General features: G+C 38.7%; 1 protein-coding gene across 1 annotated transcript in view; it reads right to left on the reverse strand.

Annotated features, from left to right (window-relative positions):
- The window catches only part of SERPINI1 (serpin family I member 1), a 75,040-nt gene that overhangs the window by 16,009 nt on the left and 36,886 nt on the right, over nucleotides 1–22,145 (reverse strand). The window contains exons 2-6 of the mRNA XM_006183814.3: nucleotides 17,322–17,589; nucleotides 16,066–16,296; nucleotides 14,284–14,478; nucleotides 12,581–12,785; nucleotides 6,118–6,215 (exon numbers count right to left, since the gene is read on the reverse strand). Coding sequence (XP_006183876.2) covers nucleotides 6,118–6,215; nucleotides 12,581–12,785; nucleotides 14,284–14,478; nucleotides 16,066–16,296; nucleotides 17,322–17,571 — 979 coding nt within the window. The 5' untranslated portion in view covers nucleotides 17,572–17,589. The remainder of the gene's footprint in view (nucleotides 1–6,117; nucleotides 6,216–12,580; nucleotides 12,786–14,283; nucleotides 14,479–16,065; nucleotides 16,297–17,321; nucleotides 17,590–22,145) is intronic.

The following is a 22,145-nucleotide window of genomic DNA, read 5'->3' on the forward strand; positions in this document are numbered from 1 at the left end:
CAAAAATAGCCCTACTCTATATAACAGAATCCTCCCTGCACATAGATGAGCATTTTAAATAGAGCCAGAGAAGAAAATGATTCTCAGCATTCTCTGGATTCCATGTTTATTGTATGAGTCCTTACTATGTTTTATGTTAATGGAATTTAGCGTCAAAAGCAATGGACATCAGATTGAGGTTGGAAGAAAGAAACACAATAAATGCAGAGTATCTCATCTTCTTCATCCCTTCCTTCAGTGAGTACAAAGCAGAAAGCACGGTGCTGGGTGCTTCTTAAACATACACAAGGATCAATGTGGGGGAGGTTTAGATTCTGGCAGGGGATATCTAATGCATAAACACTGATAATATGAAATTAGATGTGGTATGTGGCATAAGGAAAATAATCGACTATTGTAGTATTTAGGAAGGAGGATTGCTTCTGGTTGGTGGCATCACAGGGACTTACTGAAGTTGGGGATCTTAGACCTGACGCTCAGTTCAGAAGAGATTTCAGGTGGGAGAGGTTTCAGAAAGATGGGGATCTGGGGGGATGTGAGGAGCAGAGCGAGTGTTCAGTTTGGCTGCGTGTGAGGAACCAGCCAGGGCTCAGGCTGGAGGGAGCTGAGGTCTGAACGCCCTGCCGGGCAGTGGACAGCGCACTGCAGGCTGAAAGGAGGATTTGAACAGGAACTGGAATGACCGAGAGCGAGTTTTAAGGCGATTAGTCTTGGCCGTGGTAGGTAATACAGATTAGATGGAAGAGAGATTGGAAACCATTTAGGAGGCTATTGAAATCGTCGAGGGCAACAGTAATGAGAGTCTGAAATGAAAGTAGATGCTGTGGAACAGAAAATGAAACAGTGGATTCAAGAGGCCTTAGCAAAAGGCTTTCAAGTCACTCGATTTTTCCAGAAGCAAGAGAATGTAAAGCAGGGTATTTTTCTTTTCTATCCTCTGCTAAATCACATTTTTGAACAACGATAAAAATTTCATCACATAATTCAAGAGTTGGTAGCAGTGTCCCAAGAGTACTGAAATGTTTTCTGGGCTCTTTTGAATGGACAAACTCTACTGATAATATTATTTTTAAAAGATTTTCCCAATTTTTAAGTAAGAATTTTAATTAAAGAAGTCATACATACACAAGGTCACATTCAAAACAGCGCACAGTGGTATATGAAACAAAAACTCCTCTCTTATCTAACAGCCTCTGTCTAGGGTTCTGGAGGAAACCACTGCTATCATTTTCTAAGATGTTGTTCAAAATCGTTCTGCGTGTGTAAAAGCTTAAATACATACTTGTGAGGGGCGGTCTAAGATGGTGGAATAGCAAGATCTGTAGCTCACGCCCCCCCACAGACACACCGAGTCTGAAGTTACATATGGAACTAGAATGCTGAAAAAGAGCTAATGATTAGCTGACCAACTGGAGGCACAACAAGGAATAAAAGGGCCACGTGAGGACAGCTAGGAGAGGCAGAGTCAGTCTCACCAAAAACCCCCTGTGCACAACAGGGAGGGATCTCACAAGTCCGGAGCTACTCCCTGAGGAGCGAGGGGTTCGAGGTCTGCATTGGGCACTCCACCCCAGGGCATCTGCCCTGGAGAGAAGAGGCCCCCTGAACATCTGGCTTTGGAAACCAAAGCAGTTTGTGTCCAGGGGACCCAGGGGGCTGTGGAGACCCGAGATAGTCCTTTTAGAGGACTGGCACATAGTCTCACCTATCCCAGGACCCAGCACAAAGGCAGCAGTTAGAGAAGTGCCTGGACTAGACGTGAAGGGGATTCATTTGCTAATCTTGAAGCATCGGCTAGAGAAGCGGGGACCAGTGGGGACTTTGGGAGCAGAGGCATGGGTGAATGCCATTTTTGCCCCTCCCTGTACCTGGCCAGTGCGGGCGGGTACACACAGGCACAGCTTTGCTAAAAGCTGGGTGCGTCTGTGCGCCATGGCCAGCGCTCTTCCACCGCGTTCCTAAAGCTGGTGGGGGAGCACCGTCCACACGGGGGACACCACTTGATTGCCTGGCCCTGGGGCCAGCGGGGCTTGCATTTCTGGGCCCCAAAGGACTGTAATCATCGGAAAGACGATTCTGTGCAGGCTCCCGCCCCCAGGGCACTGCACAGACAGCAGACTAAAACCATCCCCAGTCTGCCTGTGAGACAGGCGCTCTTCCTTGTCCTGAAGCTCCAACCTGAGGGGCAGGCTGCACGTTTGCCACAGGTGTAGAGGCTACAGAGGAGTGCTCGGGGAACGTGGGCAGGGAGACACCATCCTTGAGCCTTCCCTTGGACTTGCTGTAACTTGCCAGTAACTCTCCAGAGAGAGTTCTTTCACTCATCTGAAGCCCTGATTTTTGCAACTGTCATCCAGGGACACCTTCAGATCTGGTCTGGAGGCCAGCAGGGTTTATAACTGTGATCCCACAGGGCTGCATGTACTTGCATATTTTAAAAGCTGCTGCATGAAGTAGGGGGTTAGGCAAGCTCGGTGGTAGAGCACATGCTTAGCATGCACAAGGTCAATACCTCCATTAAAAAAAAAAAAAGCTGCTGTCTCAAGAAGTGGCTTCCAATCAGCCTAAAACTAGGTGCTGACTGAGATCCCTTTTACTGGAACACCCATAGGTCTTCACACACCATCAAAAACTGGGATCTATCAAGTATAAGCCAGGCTACTTAGTCAATCACAAAGGTTCAAGAGTCAACCAAGAGCTAGGGAAAAGTTCAACAACAGGGTTCATTTCCTACACACGGCCGCTCCTTCAAGACTGGGAGAAGTACCTGTTTTGCTTAATACATAGAAGCAAACAGAAAGAGTCAAGCAGAATGAGGGAACAGAGGAGTATGTTCCAAATGAAAGAACAAGACAAAACCTCAGAAAAAGACCCCCTGAAGTGGAGATACAGAGAACGGATTGGTGGTTGCCACAGAAGGTTACCAGAGGAAGGGAGTGGGCAAAATTGGTGAGGTAGGTCAACCGTATGGTGACGGATGGTAACTAGCCTTGATGTGGTGATCACTTTGTGTTGTACACAAGTATCAAATTCTGTTGTACACCTGAAATAAATATAATGTTATGTACCAATTTTGCTTCAAGAAAAAAAAATGAGAGAAAAACAATACAGTCTTCTCCTTCATCTTTTGACCCAACATGCTGCCATTCTGCCCTTTAATGTTTCCCCCTCTCAGCTTCCACAATGCTTTCTCTAGCACAAGATTTCTCAGCTCATCATCATAGACGTTTGGGAGGGGTTTAATTGTTTGTTTGGGAGCTGTCCTGTTTAGTGTGGATCCCAGGGATGTAGCGGCCCTGGACTCTGCCCACTAGACACCAGTAGCTCCTCCTAGTTGTGACAACTGGAAAGGTCTCCAGCTCCAGCTATTGTCAAATATTCTCTGAAAGGCAATATGGTCATTCCTATCACTCTTCCTTTTATTAAATCCAGCTGTTTATGTCTTTCCCTCAGGTCTGTGTGTTTCTTCAGAGTAGACATGATACCTTAATCATTTCTTCATTTTTATGTATAGTACCTTGTTCACATGATCTGTCTCACAAAGACTTGGTAAATGAAAGGAATGGACATGGCGTTGAATATAATTAATTCGCATATTCTTAAACACCATGAAAGTCTCATTAAAGCAGAAAATAATAATCAAATACATGCTAATAATTTCCCTGGGTACTTGTGGAGGTTACTAAGTGTCATAAATACTTTAATTATCAAGGTTTTCATGTATTTGGGGAGGCAAGAAACTAAACATGTGAAAAGGATACCAACCATGTAAGGCAGAGCACGTGGTGCCCAAAACACAGAGATGCAGAGAATAAATGCTACTGAGTTTAGAGGAAGCAGAGAGGTAAGCTTTATGGTTGTGTCACTAGAAAGTTTTCAAATGAATGATTCATGAGTAATGTGTGAATTTGTGTGTGTGTGTGAGCGAGAGAGAGCAAGAGGAAGAGAAAATTAAGAATATGTTACCTGGGGTGGCTGGCATGCTGGGACTGGACTACCAAGATGCTGGCAAAACCAGGAACTTAAGAATCAAAGAATCCTCACTGAAAGCTTCAGACGTTGGCTTTCAATCAGTTATCCTGAAGGTCTGAATTGGGTAGTGTTTGAGAGTAACCAATCTTGGATTTCTTACTGATATTTTAAGGAGTTAAATGTTCCAAGAAATATAACGTACAAAGTGGCCCCAGATAAAACTCTTCTCTCCTTCCCTCCCCCGTTTTTTCCATTAGCTGACATCTACTGTGCGCCAACTCTGTGTCAGCCCGGGCCAGGGATGGGAACACAGCTGTGAGCAGGATGCTGAGACTGGATTCAGTTCTGATGGAAGTTTAATCAAAGAGCAGGGACTTCCCACGTGGACTGTATCAACTCTGAAAGATCCTAGTGTTATTTCAAATCTTTACTCATGTGTACATTTATGCTTTACTGTCTCTGTACATAGTAAATACAATTAAATATTACCTTATAAGCCTTCCAGATATGTCTAAATATTTCACCTACACTGACCACAATAACTGATTGGCCACTGCAGGATAACTCCCTCGGGAATGAAAAGCAGCAAATATTCTACGTGTGTGAAATAACTGCCTCGATGTTTAGGTGAGACAGTGAGGAATCTCTAATCGAATCAAAAATAGAGCCATGGTAAGAAGCAAAATGTAATTATCCAGTTGGAATTTGGCCAGTATAGTAGACAGATTCTCTTGAGTTCCTGAGGAAAGGAGCATAAGAACTTTAAAGTATCCTCTGCTTCAGCTACGAATGTATTTCTGACTCCAGCACAATGTACCCATTACCTTTTGGATCTCCTCCAGTCCTACCCTCGTGACCACCCCACTCAAGAGCCCAGAGGCCGAGGAGCTCAGATGTGAGCCACGAAGACCCTTCCTCAGGGAACATTCATTTCCCTTATGTGGACAGAAACATTTATGTTGTAGACACGTAGAAAAGCTCTATTAGTGCTTTGGGATGTAGGCTCTCTGAATGAGGGGTCGAAGTTGTGGTGTCAAATACATCACTGTCATCTCATTGCTAGAAGCCGAATGCTGTTTAGAAAAGAATCTTCCCGATCCTAAATGTGGGAGATCTTTCTTACAGGCTGCTGCTTCCAGAGAGGAAAGCTAACTTCTCTCCTGTGGACCACATGAACTGCTCAGGAATCTGTCATCCCAGCTCTCTAACTGGAGAACTGGGTTCAATAAATTGCATATAAAAAGGCCTTACACACTGAGTTTCTTTTATCTTGATATATATCTGTCTTAATCTCATCAGAAACAGATTGTTTAATTTCCTATGTTCCACAGAAATGACAGAAAATCATCATTATCTAAGCTAAGTCTTTCACTCACAGATAACTTATTTCAATAAGTGTCTTGGGGTTAGCTGCTTAAAAATATTACCCAAAGGATTCTACATTTCTAAGTACTTTAATGTCACTAATATGTTAAGATTTTTATCTTGACCAGAATAGGGCACCTGAATCAGATAATTCAACTGGATTTTTCCCCCTTGGGATATTTAAAGTAAATTATTCAACACCTAATATGCCAGGTGTATTTTGAAGCTACTTCTTCAAAACCACTGCTTTTTATTGAAAACTTAGGATAATATTTACATCATCTTACAGGTGTTCTTCTTAAAAGCATTTAGTTCTCACAGCAGACACTTATGTATCCTCTCTTCTTTCCTTCCTATATGACTTATAACTGGACATATTGAGATATTCAATCAACACATTTATTGATTATCTGTGCCACAAGGCATTGTGTCAGTTGTGATGGGCAATTCAAAGATGTATATAAGACAGGTGTCTTAGCGAATATAACCTACTATCAAAGATAAGACGTGGACCAGAATAATATAAACATAATGTTATGACTGTATTTATAGTTTTGCTTATAAAAGTTAAATATATTTGTTATATTTATCTGGCAACTGATAACTATATTTTACCTCAGAACTCCATAATAAAATAGAGGATTCAACATCATCATTTCAAAAAGCTCTTATGGAAAAACATTTTTAAAATGGGTTTTTATAACACAACATTGTAAACTGACTATAACTCAATAAAATTTAAAAAAAAATAAATAAATAAAATGGGTTTTTATTTCCTACCAGACAAGGCTGTGAAATTTGCATTTTTGATGAAAATTTCAGTTATTCCAAGAGCCTTCAAAGCATCTTTTAAATCAACTTCCTGTTCCACTGTGAACCTGGAGAAAACAGAGGGAAAAAAAATATTTAGTTATACCATCTTGTTACCTGGGACAAGAATATAATGTTAGATTTATTGATTTTATTTTCTTTTTTAATTGAACTGTAATCGGTTTACAATGTTGCATTAATTTCTGATATACAACATAATGATTCATTTATACATATATAGAGATATTCCTTTTCATATTCTTTTTCATTATAGGCTATTACAAGGTATTCAATATAGTTCTCTGTGCTATACACTAGGACCTTGTTGTTTATCTATTTTATATATAGTAGTTAGTATCCACAAATCCTGAACTCTCCTTTTATTCCTCCAATCTTCTGTAAGTCTATTTCTGTTTTGTAAATAAGCTCATTTGTGTCATTTTTTTAGATTCCTCATATAGGTGTTATCAATGGTATTTTTCTTTCTCTTTTTGGTTTATTTCATCCATGTTGCTGCAAATGGCATTCTTTCTTTCTTTTTATGGCTTAGTAGTATTCCACTGTGTGTGTGTGTGTGTGTGTGTGTGTGTGTGTGTGTGTGTGTGTGTGTGTATGTGTGTGTGTGTGTGTGTAGCACAACTTATTTATCCAATCATCTGTTAATGGACATTTAGGTTGCTTCCATGTCTTGTATCTTTTCAAATTACATGCACCCCAATGTTCATAGCAACACTGTTTACAATAGCCAAGACATAGATGTGCTGATATTTAAAGTCTGTCTTATAGAGGGTAAGTTATGCTAAAACTGGTCTTACTTGATTGTGCTTGTAAAAAGAGGGGACATCAAAGAGAGTTACATAACAGAACGGTATTAGATTATTAAGGAGGAAGCCAGATTAGTCGTAATATGGAATCTCTCCCAAACCGACAAATTGTATTGCCCATCTTTCTAGTGAAAGATACGGACCAAACATGGCTGTATTAACAAACAAATGCACTTTTTAAAAGCAAAGGCTTTTATTACTTTTTAAGTAAAAAGTAGAAACAACTGGTTAGAACAAAATATTTCCTATTTTTAAAGATGTTCCCTCCTAATCAACACGTAAGTTTTTAGTCAGTGGGCTGTGTCCTTCAAAGAGCTAAGAGTGTAGTAGTCACTAAATGTTACATTAACACCATTTCTGATGTATGATTTAAGAAGAATGACAAGGGAATGATTGCTATAAACAAGACTCAGACACTGAGAGGAATAATCAGTGGAAAACAGTTTAAGCAGGCCCACGATTAAGGAAAAAGCCAATTAACAGATGAGTAAATGTTTGGCAAACATATTAAACTAAGTATTGAATTTTATCTATATCCTACACTTTCACGTGGACTTACCATTGTTTATTTTGTTTTTTACAGAAAGCAGATATTGACTGTGAAAGCAGAAAAGGGGGATGAGTAGGTAAATATGAGATACTTGCAGAATACATTCAGTGGCTTGAATGAATGCTTTAAGGTGTTTTTGTGGGGGGGCTTTATTATTTGTTTATTGATCATTTATATGGAGCTTGCTATATACCAGGAACTGCTCCAACAGCATAAAAACAGATTAATTTAAATATCACCACAGCCCTTTGAGGTAGGTATTATTATCCTCAGTTAACAGAAGAAGACATGAGGGCCAGAGAGATGAAATAACTTGACCAAGGTCATACAGCTAACCAGTGGCGGAGCTCGGCTAAGGGTCCAGGTCATATTACTAGTATTCTGATTCACCTAAAACAGGGAAGTGAAGGAAGGTGTCAGTCGGGGATTCTTTCTACTTCTGAAAAGTAGCCTGGCTTGTTTCACACTTCTGAGGCTGGCTGTTCAGGTGAGGATGGTGATTTAGCCAAATTGAATTTGGGACGCTCCCTAATTTCCAAACCTTGGTTTTGGCATGTGGAAAATGGCAATAATAATGCCTACTTCATGGTATTGTTGAGGGGATTAAATACGGCTTCTAAAAGTCTTAGGACGGTGCTGGCATGGAGGAGGCAGGCAGTAAAGGGCACATACTGTTAACAGTACTTGTTGTATTACAGCTACACATACGGTTCCCACTACTATAAAATTAAGGTGCTGGGTATTTGCATTTTAGTCGTGGGGGAGTAATTTGATTAAACAGCTGTACTAATCTCTGCTCCATTAACTGTAAATTAGTCAAATCTAGTGTCTTTTTCATTCTAATATTTGTAGTATCTGGCATAGCGCAAAATACGTAAGTTGAAGTGAAATAAAATCTAAGTATCCATGACAGTGTTTGTTCAAAGCTGAAGACAAGATGTAAACAATTTCCACATATCCATTCCTTGTCTTTGTTCCTTATCAAATTATTAAAAATAGCTATTATCCATTTACTACCTTTCTTCTTAATGTAGACTAACATTTATATAATCACTCTCATCTCCCACATACTGTTTAGTATGTCCCTAGCAATATGCAAATCCTTTCTTGTATAGTATCTCATTTAATCAACCCTATGATACTCTCACAAAATCCTAGGAGATAGGTATTGTTACCTCTATTCCACAGAATAACAAACTGAAGTTCACAAAAGCTAAGCAACTTGCCCTAATTACCTAGAGAGAAGGTGGTAAAATGAGGATCTGAACTAAGATCTTTCTGACTGCAAAGCACCGCCACCACTAATCACTATAATCCCAACAATGGCTTATCTAAAAACAAACAAACAAACTACAGGAAGATTTTACATTTCACCCACTGAATTTAAAAGTAAAAAGCCTTAACACTGCTTTTTTACAACCCAAAGACATGGCTGATTTTATAAAGGCATGTGATGTCATCTTGCATTTGTAACTTCCCACCTAAATGAACTGGAGAAGAAGGCAGAGGGCAGAAGCCCTGGAGAATGAGTAGATGTGCAGAGTAAGTGTTAGAAAAGAACAAATATGTACTACATACAAGGAGACTTCAAAATGAATAAGCAATTAATCAAACCCTTTGTAGAAAAACCTAATAAAATCTCTCATGTTAAAAAACAAAATCAGATGGCTTGTGCACTGGTTATATTTTACAAACATGAAACTGAAGTGCTTTTTTAGTAGACAGTCATTTCAAAATAAAAGGATGGTTCCTGGTTACAAAATAGAGAACCACTTATCCTTTGACTTCTAGCACTCTGATCACAAATGAAAAATCTGAGACTACAAAAGTGAGAGTGGAAAGATACTACAGCCAGGTCCACCTGCATTCCAAGTAGTAAGAGATTTGATTTTGATTTTGATTTTAGAAAAATCTTTTTACACCTAAGCTATATCATTAAAGACTGAAAAGTAAGAATAGACAATGAAGAGGATAATTTCATAAGAACTGGGTTTTTAAAAAATCCTACTTAGAGAGAAGGATATATAAAGCTATCCATAGATAACAGATAAATAGGGACTTAAAAATATACAATAATAGTAATAATAGATAATAATTATATGATGCTTACTCTCTGGCAGGCATTATTCTAAAGTGCCTTTTAGATATTTTACATATATTTCATATATATATATATATAAAAATATATATTAGCCAAACTATTTTTGCTACCATGGGTAAATTGGAAGAATATTTGGGTTATGATTACCCTAATTTTTATATGTAAACTAAGAAATATATGGCTATACATTATATATGGTTATATATGATGAATATACAACATTAACAAAATTGGATAAAAATACAATTTCCATTCAGCATATGATTCCTGTAGAATTTATTGTTCAGGGGAAAAAACATCATACAAAAGTTATTGCCACTTCCCCTCCCCACATTCCCCCACCTCCAAATACCCTATACCTCCTAAGGAAAGCATTTTAAAGCAATTTGTATAAAATCTAGTATAATGGAAAATAAAAGTGCCTTTCAAGTAGGACAAGAATGTGGTCAAATTCAGAAATGCAAACTTGCATTTTCAGAGTAATGTCTCTGTATGAATAAAACTATACAAACCTGTTAAGACAGACACTTGAATAAACCTGGAACACAACTATTAGAAAATTTTTACCTTTGCTAACATTGAGTCACATAAATCATTACCCTCACTGAACATTTAGTGGGTCCTAATGCTGTGAAATGGAGAGGTAGACAGTTTCCCATTGCTTATTACTGACACACTGGTCTTTGAAAACAGTCAATCTCTTAAAAACGGAAACCAAATTTATCTTATCTAGCTATTTAGCCTCCCACTCTATGCATTAGCCATGCAGAGGGAGAATTCATGGATCTCCTGGAGAAATGGACACATGGTAATTAACTGTGCCGGGTTTAGTAACAGGCATTAATATGAGCAAGCCAGCCAAACTATTTCATAATTGAAGAGTATCTCTTAGAAAATGAAAATTTAATTTTCTTCTGCTGCCACATTCAATTTCTCAGTGGACAGGACCCAGAGGCCACATTTTCTAGTGAATATGGTTGAATTACAATATGCAATACTTATTAAGCATTCATTTAGAATTCTTTTAAAATATTCCTAAATAACTTTGCATCCTCACAGGATTAAAGCATTTGGAGATGCTGCAGTTAATTCATAGAATTTAATAAGGGAAGTATTAACTAGGTACTGAATTTCTCATATTATCAAAAGGAATTTCTTATAAAATGCAAGGAAAACATACAAAATTAATGATAAAAGGTCACTAGATGAGAGTTTAAATCTGATTTAGTGATTTTAACTTAATTATTAATATTTAAAAGTAAATTATTCTTTTAGAGTTAAGGTACATTGTTCATAAATTAAATATGTGAATGTCAATTATCATATATTTTTTAAAATCTTGGTTTTATTTGATATTCATTGGCTACTTCTTCTTGAGAAGATTTAGAGTGAAATCTTTCTAAATAAATGTATTGTCATGGAAAAGTTATGCAAGCTAAATATCTTAGCCAAAAAAAAAAAATTGGGTTATGTTTACCCTAAGTTTTATATGTAAGCTAAAAAAAATGACTATATATTATATGTGGTTATACATGATGAATATACAACATTAACATAATGTGTATATATATTTCTAGCCAAAAATGTTTACAGTTCCAAGAGCTCTCCTTCATTAATATAAGCAAACGTCGGCTAAGATTTTGTAAAATATACACTTATATAAGATATAACTTTTCACTGACAATTCCTAAGATTAGAATAAATATGAATGAGTTAATGAGTTTTCAGTAATTCCATATTAATACTAATATCTTATTTATCACCCTTAAATATTCATATTAATTAATCATATTTGTACAATTTTCTTAATACAGAATGAATATTGGAGCTGTACTTCCACACATGCACACATGGACATATTTAGTGGCTGTTGACTGTGTGTCTTGTTGTCTAGCCCAGAATTTACACATATGTTTATAAATTTGTTGTTTGTGTTTCCTGGTCTAGCTCCGCTGTCAGGGTTTAAGGTATTGAAGGACAGAAGGTAGTCAAGGACAGAATAATATCTTCAGTTAGGTTTGACTTCACAAACACTTTCTGTGTCTCTAGGATGGGAGAGAGAACTGACTTTACCCTAGGAGAACTCACAGAAGGAAAGCAAGACCTGTGAAAAAGATCATCTTACTGTGGGGTGGTAGCATAAGTGTGTTGTCATACAGGGAGATACATAAGGGAGGCAAAGTGAGGGTCACCTGCTCCATCACGTGGCTCATGGAAGGCTTCCAAGAAAAAGTAGTGCCGGAGTTGTACCCTGAAGGCTAAGTAAACAATACCTGGTAAAGATACGTGAGGAAGGCACTTCAGGCCACTGCAAAAACATGCCTAGAGATCCAGAGGCATGAAGAGCATGACGTCTGTAGCGTAACTACAGGCACATGGATAGGACCTGCTACAAAAAGTCTGATGTGGCGGGTAGCCAGAGGTAGGGTTGAGGAAGTGGATGGTAGCCAGAACATCAAGACCCTGCCTGGATTTTATATTTGCAGCCACAGGGAGAATGTGAAGCTTCTTCCTGCTGATTTAGTGTTGCTGCTTGGCCCCTAGCCCATGACTTGCTTGCACTTCTTCCATCAAAGTTGACGATGATTTTCTCTCCAGCTATTATCAACTTTAAATATTAATGGCATTCAGAAGACTGTCAACGCAAGTGATATTCAAAGCCAATCTTGAAAAATCTTCTAAAATGAAGCTAAGAAGGTTGACTCACTTCTGCAACTAGGTCTTGGTAAGTAGCTCTGAATGAATTGGTTAGTGAGCCTGTGTCTCTGGGTAGCTCTGAATGAGTATGAAAGAATGATTTTTAAAAAGAAGGAGTAGAAGAGGAATAAGGAGAAGGAAAAGGAGGAGAGTAACACAAGACAAAATTCAAAAGCACTGGCAAGAGTTTCTCTGAGTCAGAACCTTCGTTGATAGCCCTCGCTCCCTGCTATCAGAAGGAGTCACACAGGAGCCTCTCACCTGGGCAGGTACACTTCCACTTTTTGCTTCTTCACAGAGTTTGCCCATTCTTCAATCAGCTGTGCTTTCACCAATGGCTCCAGACTGGCCAGTGGAACTTCCTGTCTGGACAATACCAGCATCATACTTATCTCATCTCCCTCATAGGGTATTTCCAGGACTTGGTAGATACCACCAGCTTCATTGGAGCCATCACTAAATTCCCCTAAAGAGAAAAGAAAGGTGATAAAAAGCCCAGAACAAAGCTTAAATAAAATGTTTAAATTTGTTATAACTTTCTTCCAAAATAGTGTATAGAATATAAGAAATTCAGGCATCTGAGAAGAAGAGGGTTTATTTTAAAGTAGACCCTGAAATTCAAGTGAATCCTCAGCCCTACAGAATTTACTTGATTTTTGGATCCCCAGAATTATTTCACATGTGTCATAGCATGCTTTCTAGATTTACTTTTTATTTTTAAATGAGATGCTTCAAATGAAATATATATATATATAAAGGATACCATTAGAAACCATGAAAAGTCCTGATTAGAAAAATAGAGCCCTGGATCCAAGTTGGATGTAAATCACATTGACCAATATCCCCCTGATTTCTAAGAAGGGAAAACCTGACCATGTAACACCTGGTCTTCTATTATTACAACAGCTAAAAATTTTGACACCAAGGTAGCACAGCTGAAATGAAATCTATTGCATTCTGCAAAAGTTGCCTAGATATTTGCGGTGATTAAAACCTCCAAAATAGGTAATTAGTTAAATTAGGCAATTGGCTTTGTGTTCTATGAACTTAGCTAAATTGACCAGGATTTCATTAAACAAACAAAAAAAAAGAAGTCTTTAAAACAAATGGTTCTGCCACTACTTAAAAATTTCCCCCATTTTCAAAAAATATATATATAATGCTTTTGTTCTGAATATTTTCATATAATTGATCCCAGTCCTTTAGACATCACATTAAACATTTTGGTTCTCAAATAAATGGGTATTTATTTCCCTTTCTTATTTTGACTGTTAATTTGATTTACTGTGATTATATTCATTTAATTTTACTATCATCTTTAAATAGAATAAAATACTAGTTCTAACATTTACTTAGTTTCTAATTACATTTCTGCTTATGACAATAAGTTATTACAGTTCAGTATGGTGTGCAGAAAGGATGAGCAACATAAACTCCTGAAAAGTCCAATGAACTACCCTGGAAAATAATGCCAAGGATGCTGACTTGCGTCACAAATTATAGACTCTCAATTAGTGAAACTATGAATGAATAATTATGTGTGACCATACATACACAAGTCTGAAAGCAAAGTTTTAAAAGAATGCTTATATTTCAAAAAGTGGTGAGGCGTCCAAGTCAAGAGCTGAGTGGAGCACAAGGTTCACGGAAAACCACCCCAAAGCGAATGATTTTCTGGAGTCAATCAGAATGTTCTTACACAAGATCAGATACTTTCATGTGACTAAAGCCATTCTGTGGGTGTGGTCAACTTTATAAGTTAAAGAAACATATTGGAAAACTGTCAAAACATATAATATTCACTAAGGATCTAATTAAGAGGTCTTTGAAAATGGAGCCAAGAAAACTGAACTGTAGCCCAAACAAGACTGACAAGAAATCTGAGTAATGAATATTTCATGTTCTTTCTTAGAAATTTGTGGGTACACTGCAAGAAGAGAGAAATAAAAGCCACAATGTCTTACCATAATAAAATTCTCCTTGTTGATACATCATTGGAATTTGGACTTCGCTTTCATCATCTTTAGTGAAGGAAAAAGTCCTGGTATTCTCAGGTCTAAATTGCGACTTCCAGCTCCCCTTGAAATACACAGCGTTGATGAGGGCCAGGTGAGTGGCGGCATCGAAGTCTCTTGGGGATACCAAGTCTTTCAACAGACCTATGCAGCAGAAAAATGAATGTAGAAAATTCATATGAAATTGGAAGGTGAAAGGGAGCCAAAAGATAATCAAGCTACTATCTGATGGCACGATCAAGGAAACTTTATCCTCTTACTAAATTCACAATGAAAATTACAAGTATCTTGTTTTCAAAGGAAAAATGTTACACACACAGACTCAGAGCATCTAAAACACCCACACCACCCAAAATAACACTACTAGCATTTTGACATTTGCACAAACTACAGAAACACATACAACAGAATCTCAGGCTTCACTGCTTTCTAGTTGCAATGATGCATGTAAAACTCTTTAACACAGAATAAGGACTCAATAAACATTTCTAAGTTAATTCTTGAACAATGTACATGATGAAAATGTCATCCAATTCAAACCTTTCCCCCCATGTACATTAGATATCTTTCTCCTAAATATAACAACTGCTTTTGACTAGTGGAAAACGATGAGTAAATAGTTAGTTTAACTCATAACACCTTATTTTCTATCACTTGAAATATTCCTTTCCAAATCTACTTTGAAAGACATTGGGACTTTGCTGGTTGTTGAAATTGTTTAAAAAAGAGTTTGGAAACAGATAGCTTTTAATAATTCAATTTAATGCAGGTGAACTATTATTCTTAATTTATTCTTTGATAAAACAATTGTGTTTCTTTTATTTTACATTGTAATCTCATAGTGGACAAGACAGGACCAACATTTGCTCTGTATACTCTCATTTTATTAGTCATAGCCCTTCTTCAGGTCCTTAAGGAGGTGCCTTAGCGTTTTGGGGATTAAAGGACAAAAGCTATAGGAGCAGGGACTTTTGTTGTTTCAACATAAACTTTACTAGATTAACTTATTTGGGGAGTTTTGACAACATAAAATAATTTAATGAACAGCCATAATAATCTACTTGAAATTTGGTCTCATTTTTTAGATTCTACTTTCAACTATTTTGTTGGTAAAATTGGAAAAGTCAAATAGTAAAATATGAAACATTTGGAAAGTTTAAATACATTTTAAAAATATGATTTAGAAACACAGTTTAAGACAAGTCCATCTTTTTCCAGTTCCTCTCCATTTATTTGGGCTTAAAATGGGCTGCTCTTTTTTAAAGGAATCCTGTATAAACCTTTTGATTACCAAGCCTGTAGTTCAAAAGTTGACAAACATCTTTAAACTCTGATTTTTAAACTCTCTCTTATTCTATCCTAATCATATTGTTGAGGGCCATCAACTCCCATTCTAACAAGATCTAACTTATTAAACAGTCAGCTCAAGCAAAATTCCATACAGCAGTTAAGATTACTATAGGGATAAAACACACCAACTGGAGAGCACAGATTTCATACCATCAGTGCCAATATCTGCCACATGCCAAAAGATTTAACTCCTTTCTCAAACGTTTATTCACAAACAATGCTTCTAAAATAGACTGTAATCTATGCAAAACAATTAGTAGATACTCACCTAAATGCAATCTGATATTCAAACTGTAAAAGGAATGAGGGGGCAAATAATTTCAGAAGTAAAACAGAGGTAAAACTAAGACATTAGAGAAAGAAAAGAAACAAATGACATACTATTTGTGTGATTCTCCACCCACTTATTGATACGGTTGGCCACGGCTACATTTTGACTGAAGTCCACATGATTTACTTCCGCATTAAAGTACTTTTTCAGCATTTGCACAAACTCATCACTGATATGAAATCCATTTTGCACAAAGAGGGAATTGGCAATTTTCATTACATAGTGGCCGTCTTCAGCAGTCGCCACGTGAGAAAGATCCTTCAAGAAAGGAAATTCTTCCCCTGCAAAGTGACAAAGGACAAGTTTAGTGGTGGAACAGACATGGTGAAAGATGAAGGAGAGTGGAGGAGCACTGAGACACAGCAAGGCGGGTGAAGAGAAGAGAGGCCCAGAGGAAAAGCACTGGCTTATTCCCCACGTGGACGTGGGAAGGAGATTCCAATGTTTGTGCTGCTTCTAGATGTCCGATTTAATTTTCTGCAGTTGAGTATTATCAGCTGATATTATTTTTCATTTTAATTGATTATGTTGGTAGAATCTACAGAGTAGAGATATTTGGGTTGTTTCCTTTCAAAGTCCTTATGTTACTTTAATTAAATTTGTCTTATTTTATAACTGTCAGAAATAAGAATTAAGTTTAATTACCTAGTTTAAAAATCAAAAGAGTCCTTTAAGTTTTGCTTTCATTAGACTTCTTTTTTTAACCTCATAACTCAAAAATCAAACAGAAATTGTTTTCGCTCTCAAATTTTTAATGAGCTAATCCACATGTGTATTAGAAACATTAAAATAGAAATTGCGCATCACGGCAAAGTGATCACAAAACAGAAATTTGCTCCAATATAAAAATGTTTCATTAGAGAAAATTATTGGATGCTACATAAACATAGCAAGATACAGTTGATTTTAAGTAAATTTTTTTGATATTCTTGGAGAATAATGTTCTTTTCTTTATAGCACTCATCATAGTTATAATTTCTTGTTATTTATGTGATAATTGATTACTAATGCCTCTCCTTCAAAACCGGAAACTCTGTCAGAGCAAGAACCATGTCTGCTTTTGATTGTCACAGTGAAGTTTATTTAAAGAATGATAATGGATATTATTCCTTTAAATTAACTCAGCCAGGGATGCAGCTAGAAATTCACCTTTCTTGGGTTTCCTAATGCTTCTTTTATTCATACCATTTCAGTAAGATCGTTTTTTTACCCTGGGTACATACTGCTGCCTCGGGCATAAGGCAACATAACTGAGTTGAAAGTTAAAGTCAAATCATCTTGCGAAATCAAACCTAAGCACACTTACCATTTTTCAGGCTGTCATATCCCATTGAATGACGGATTTCTTTCAGGGTAGACCCTTGGGCTCCAAGTTCCATCATTCCCATCGCAAGGGTGACACTCAATGGAGAGAAAAGAATATTTTCATCTTCTCCAGCAGCTCGAAGATGGTTATACATATTCACCGACAACTCAGCAATGGTTTCATCAGTGAAACTAGTCCCTAAAGCCAAACTTTGCAGAAGGAGCAAAGAGAAGAGTCCAAGGAAAGCCATACTGGAATAGTTTCAAGCCTGGAGAATGATAATTTATGTATTAGTTATTAATTATTTCAGAAAAATAGAGTGAAAGGTAAAAAAAAAAAATTTCTTGGCAAAGTTGTAAAGCAAACCAAAAGTCTTTAAACATACACAGTGTTAGTGTCTCTATAATGAAGGCCCCAGTAAAGGACTTGTTGGAAGGTCCTATTAAGTCTATTAATAGTCAAATGAGCAAGTAACACTGCTAAGCTCTGAGGATACTCCCAGGAACAAGAAACCTCTGGTCCTACCTTCACAGGGTTGAATATATACAGGTGCCTTTTCAGCAAGTAATTGTAGGTCATGTTTGGTGAGGCAAATTTATCAATTTTCATAGCCTCACCAAATATATTTTGGTCATGACTTTGAAACAGTTTACTCCAGCTTACACTAAACTATGTAGGTTCAGGACAACTAAAATGAAAACCAAAAGATATTTACAGGGTTTAAGATCAATGAGTGAAGTTAAGCATTTGAAAATACCGCTTTACCCATTTACTGCAATTTACAAAGTGAATGCACCACGCAGCTGGGTTACCAACAGTGGGGAGGGATCAGACACACACCTGCCAGGAGCCCCAGTTTATTCAGCCGAGGCTGCAGAATCCACAGGAAGTGGTAACCCAGAGAAAAAGCAGATTCAGCACATCCTTGTGTGGTTTTTCCCTTACACATTGGTTCCCTAGGAGGCTGCTGCCCTTGGTGACAATCTCTGTGCAGGGAGGAGCCTCCCTCCTACAACCCTGTCCTTCCATACTCAGCCTTATGTTACCAGCTCAGCTTACACGAATAAACTCCGGTTCTATTTAAATATCTGTTTCTAAATGTCAGGCTTATCTGGTTCTCAAACAGTTTTCTCATGGGAAGAGAAAGCAGTGTCAGTGCCCAGCTACTGCAGAATAATAGTCCTGCCTCTTGGCACACCAGCGTTCCACACGCCCTTCTCCCCACAAACAGTCTGACTGGTACACGCTGGGGACAGGATTCCCTCCTGTATTCTCATACTCTGTCTATCACTGTAGGCATTTTTCAACTGAAAGCTACACTGCCTATTCGAACAATTAAGTTGCTTCCTTGTTCTTGATCTTTTTAAAAAAAAAATCATCATTAAGACAACAGGTAAAGTGATACTGAGCAAACACATTTGGAAAATTGCATTTTAATTAGCACGAAGCACTAACAGTCCCCATCACCCCGTTAACAGAATGCAAACACATTTAACCTAAGAGCAGCGTGTTTCCAACAGGCTTTTGAGTCAGAACATCCTAACCAGCCCTGAAATATTTCTAATTCTAATTTCAGAGAACTTTGCCTGGTCACTTTGCAAGTTCTTCACATTTTAAGATTCTGCTTCAGGTATTAGTTTTTTGTCTGAGAAGTTCCAATTCCCCCTGCATTCTGCCTGCCCCCACCCCTACTTCAGTATTAAGGTTTAAATAACTGTTGCTTGTTTAGGAAGGTAAAGCCCAGCCTGCATGTAAATATGAACTCTCACAACCCACGCTGTGAGGAGGCCAAGAATGGCTGCTGGTCGGGGACGGAGTCCCTGCTACAGACTCCACCATGCACGCAGCATCGGGACAGAACCCGGGGCCAGAGCGCAGCTGCCCTGCTGGTCCACCGGCTTCCGCCATCGATGAGAGGCTGCTGTGACACTCCCTCTTCCTTCGTCCTCTCCAGGGAGAGAAGAAGTGGAAGAGATGATTTTCCTCTCTCTAGTTTCGGATGGAAGAAATTCAGCACGTGCTCTTCTAGGTTGAAAGAGAACTTGAAACGTATTCAGTACTGAATACTCAGGATGTAATAGTGTTTAGGGGAACTCTGAAATCCAAGTCAGGTTCAAAAGCCCATGCTCTTACATATGTCACTACACTGCTGACTGATGTGCCATCTTACATTTTACCCAGCAAAGACCCAATCCTGGGCCTCATTACTTTCATTTAATGTTTTCTGGTACAGGACCAAGAAATTAAAGTCACCATATGCCAGTAGTATCTGTCATTCAATAACACAACTTTTGGGAAAGCACTGCATTTTATACAAGTATTAAATTTTAAGCTAATAAAGAGATTTCATTCATACAAAACAAAAACTAAACTATTGCCAACCAATAAGCATTTCAGAAAGTAAGGCCAAGTCTATTGTGTTTGTAGACATTTTTATTTACACATGCATGTACCATGAGATAATAATCATAGCTGACATACGATGTATGACCTGTGACACGTCACGTGCATCCTCTCAGTCTTAGCTTCCTCACTCACGGAATGAAGATACCAATCCCCACACTGAACAATTATGAAAGAAATAAAAGACAACATGTCTATTTGAAGCACTCACTTTAAGGTATAAGTTATACTAATAAAGGACATTATCATTAGAAAGTATGTTTCCTAGGTTTGTATACTTTCAAAGTGGAGCAAGAGGCGACCGAGCCAAAAGGAGCACTTCTTCATTCCTGTCAGCCCATGGAATGTAACACCATTAGCCATTCACTCAGCCAAGACCGACAGAGGTATCAGGAAGACACCAGAATTCATAAGGACAGGCTCTTGTCTTCAAGGAGCTCACATCACTGTGCAGCAGTACTCGATCTATTACAGTGGTTCTTATCTTTTTAAGAAAAGAGAATTCTTTTAAGAATCAGGCGAAGGGAAAATCATCTCAAAAAATGTACGTGCATGGAACAGAACAGTACATTCAGTGGCCAGCATATTTACTGACCTCAGGTTGGGAACCCCTGGTCTACAGCAGAGGGTCCAGTGCAGAAAGAAGCCATGTTTGATGGAGCCACAGCACTGCCACAGTCCCTTACAGGGGGAAAGAGATGTCAAAACCACTAATGTCTCTTCAAGCTTCTAGAGGATTCCTGGAAAGAACACCCATATGCTTGTGAGAGAGGGCTCTTCCCAGGGGAGTGAGCAGCGGGGCACCGACTTACATATTCTGCTAGGAAACTGGAAGCAGTATGGCTGTGAATGGTGGGAGGGGTCATATCAGGAAACTCCTTGATAAGGATTGAAAGAACTCTGCTCTAGAAACACATTGTATCCACAGCTAGGTGATCTGTCCTTCTTCTGAAGGCGAGATTTGCAGCATGGAAGCAACATGCCCACTGCTCACCTGATCCAGCCTTGCTGATCCCACCTATTCCACCCCTGGTCCCCGGCCCTTCACCTCTGCGGCCTCTGACCCCTTCTCCTGGGTGGTTTTGTTTTGTTTCCCGGAGGAGAGGGGACGATTTCCTGTCCCCCTTCTGTCTTCTAGGTACGGGAAGCCTTCTCCACGGGTCTACTCCTGGCCCTCCTCTCTCTCTCTGGTGCTCTTCTCACTCCTCCTCCTGAACTTCTCTCCAAACAAAAAGGTACTTCAACTATTATCCCCATTCATATGATTCCCAAATAAATAAAATCCTAGCTCCAGCTTCACTTTTACCTTCACTGCTGATGTGCATCGCAAATTGTTCTTGGGATATTTAGGCTTCAACTCTTGCCACCACTTTAAATTCAAGGCGGCTCAAACAGGAATCTTTGTCTTATCAATCAAACCCACTCCTTTTTATTTCCTAAAAACATCAAAGCCTTTGACTCTTTCCCATCTCTTTTCCCCTTGTGGCCAACGAACAGTTAACACTTACTCCACCCTGCATCCCTGGCACCTCTCCCAGCCATCGTCCCGCGTCCTTTCCCATGGCCACGGTGGCAGTTTTCCCCTGCCTGCATCCCCAAGGACTACACCAACGCCTCTCCGCCATCCTCTGAACCCGGGTTACCGCGCTTCTCAATCCGACACCGCGCATCCTCCAGATGAACCGTCTTGATGTGCTTTTATGAGCAGGTATTCCTACACTTACAAAACCTTAGGCTCTCCCTCGTGCCTGGGGACCAAAGCCCCAAATCTTCGGTCTTGAACACAACCCCCTGCGCTGCGATTCAGTATTACTTTCTACCCACTACTCTCCTCCATGGATCCTACAGTTCTAGCCAGAATCCCTTTTGCAATACATATCCCAGAATTTCCCTCTCCTGATGCTGGCTTGTGTAGTTTTCTTTCTGGAACTACTTCAACCTGGTTCCATATGTTCAAATCCTACCCACCCCTCAAGGTTCTGCTCCATTTCCTTTTCCTTTATGCATACCCTCTTGGTTTTCAGTTAAAACACCTATTTCTCCCTTTTCTGAAATCTTGGCACATTTTATCTCTACCTCTCCGATAGCACACACCGCTGCTTCCTTCTATTACAGATAATCCCCTACACGTGTCATCTGCTTTCCTAGGCGTTTTGGAGGCACAAATGGGAACACATTCAGCTTTTATATCCCAGAGTAATCACAATAAGCACCTAATGCCTTACACATAGTAGGAGCCAAATAAATATTTGCTGAATTGATAGAGCTGAGATGTACAGGCCCACAATGTTGCATAAGAAGGAACAACAAGAGAAGCTGCTGCTTCTGAATTCTCGAGGCTAATTTAATCTGAGCCCACAGGCAGTAGCTAATTTCCATTTTTTATCCCCTTTGATAAAGTGTTTCCTTATTGAGTCTGAG

The sequence above is a fragment of the Camelus ferus genome, chromosome 1 (assembly GCF_009834535.1).
Source record: "Camelus ferus isolate YT-003-E chromosome 1, BCGSAC_Cfer_1.0, whole genome shotgun sequence".
In the NCBI taxonomy this organism is placed as follows: Eukaryota; Metazoa; Chordata; class Mammalia; order Artiodactyla; family Camelidae; genus Camelus; species Camelus ferus.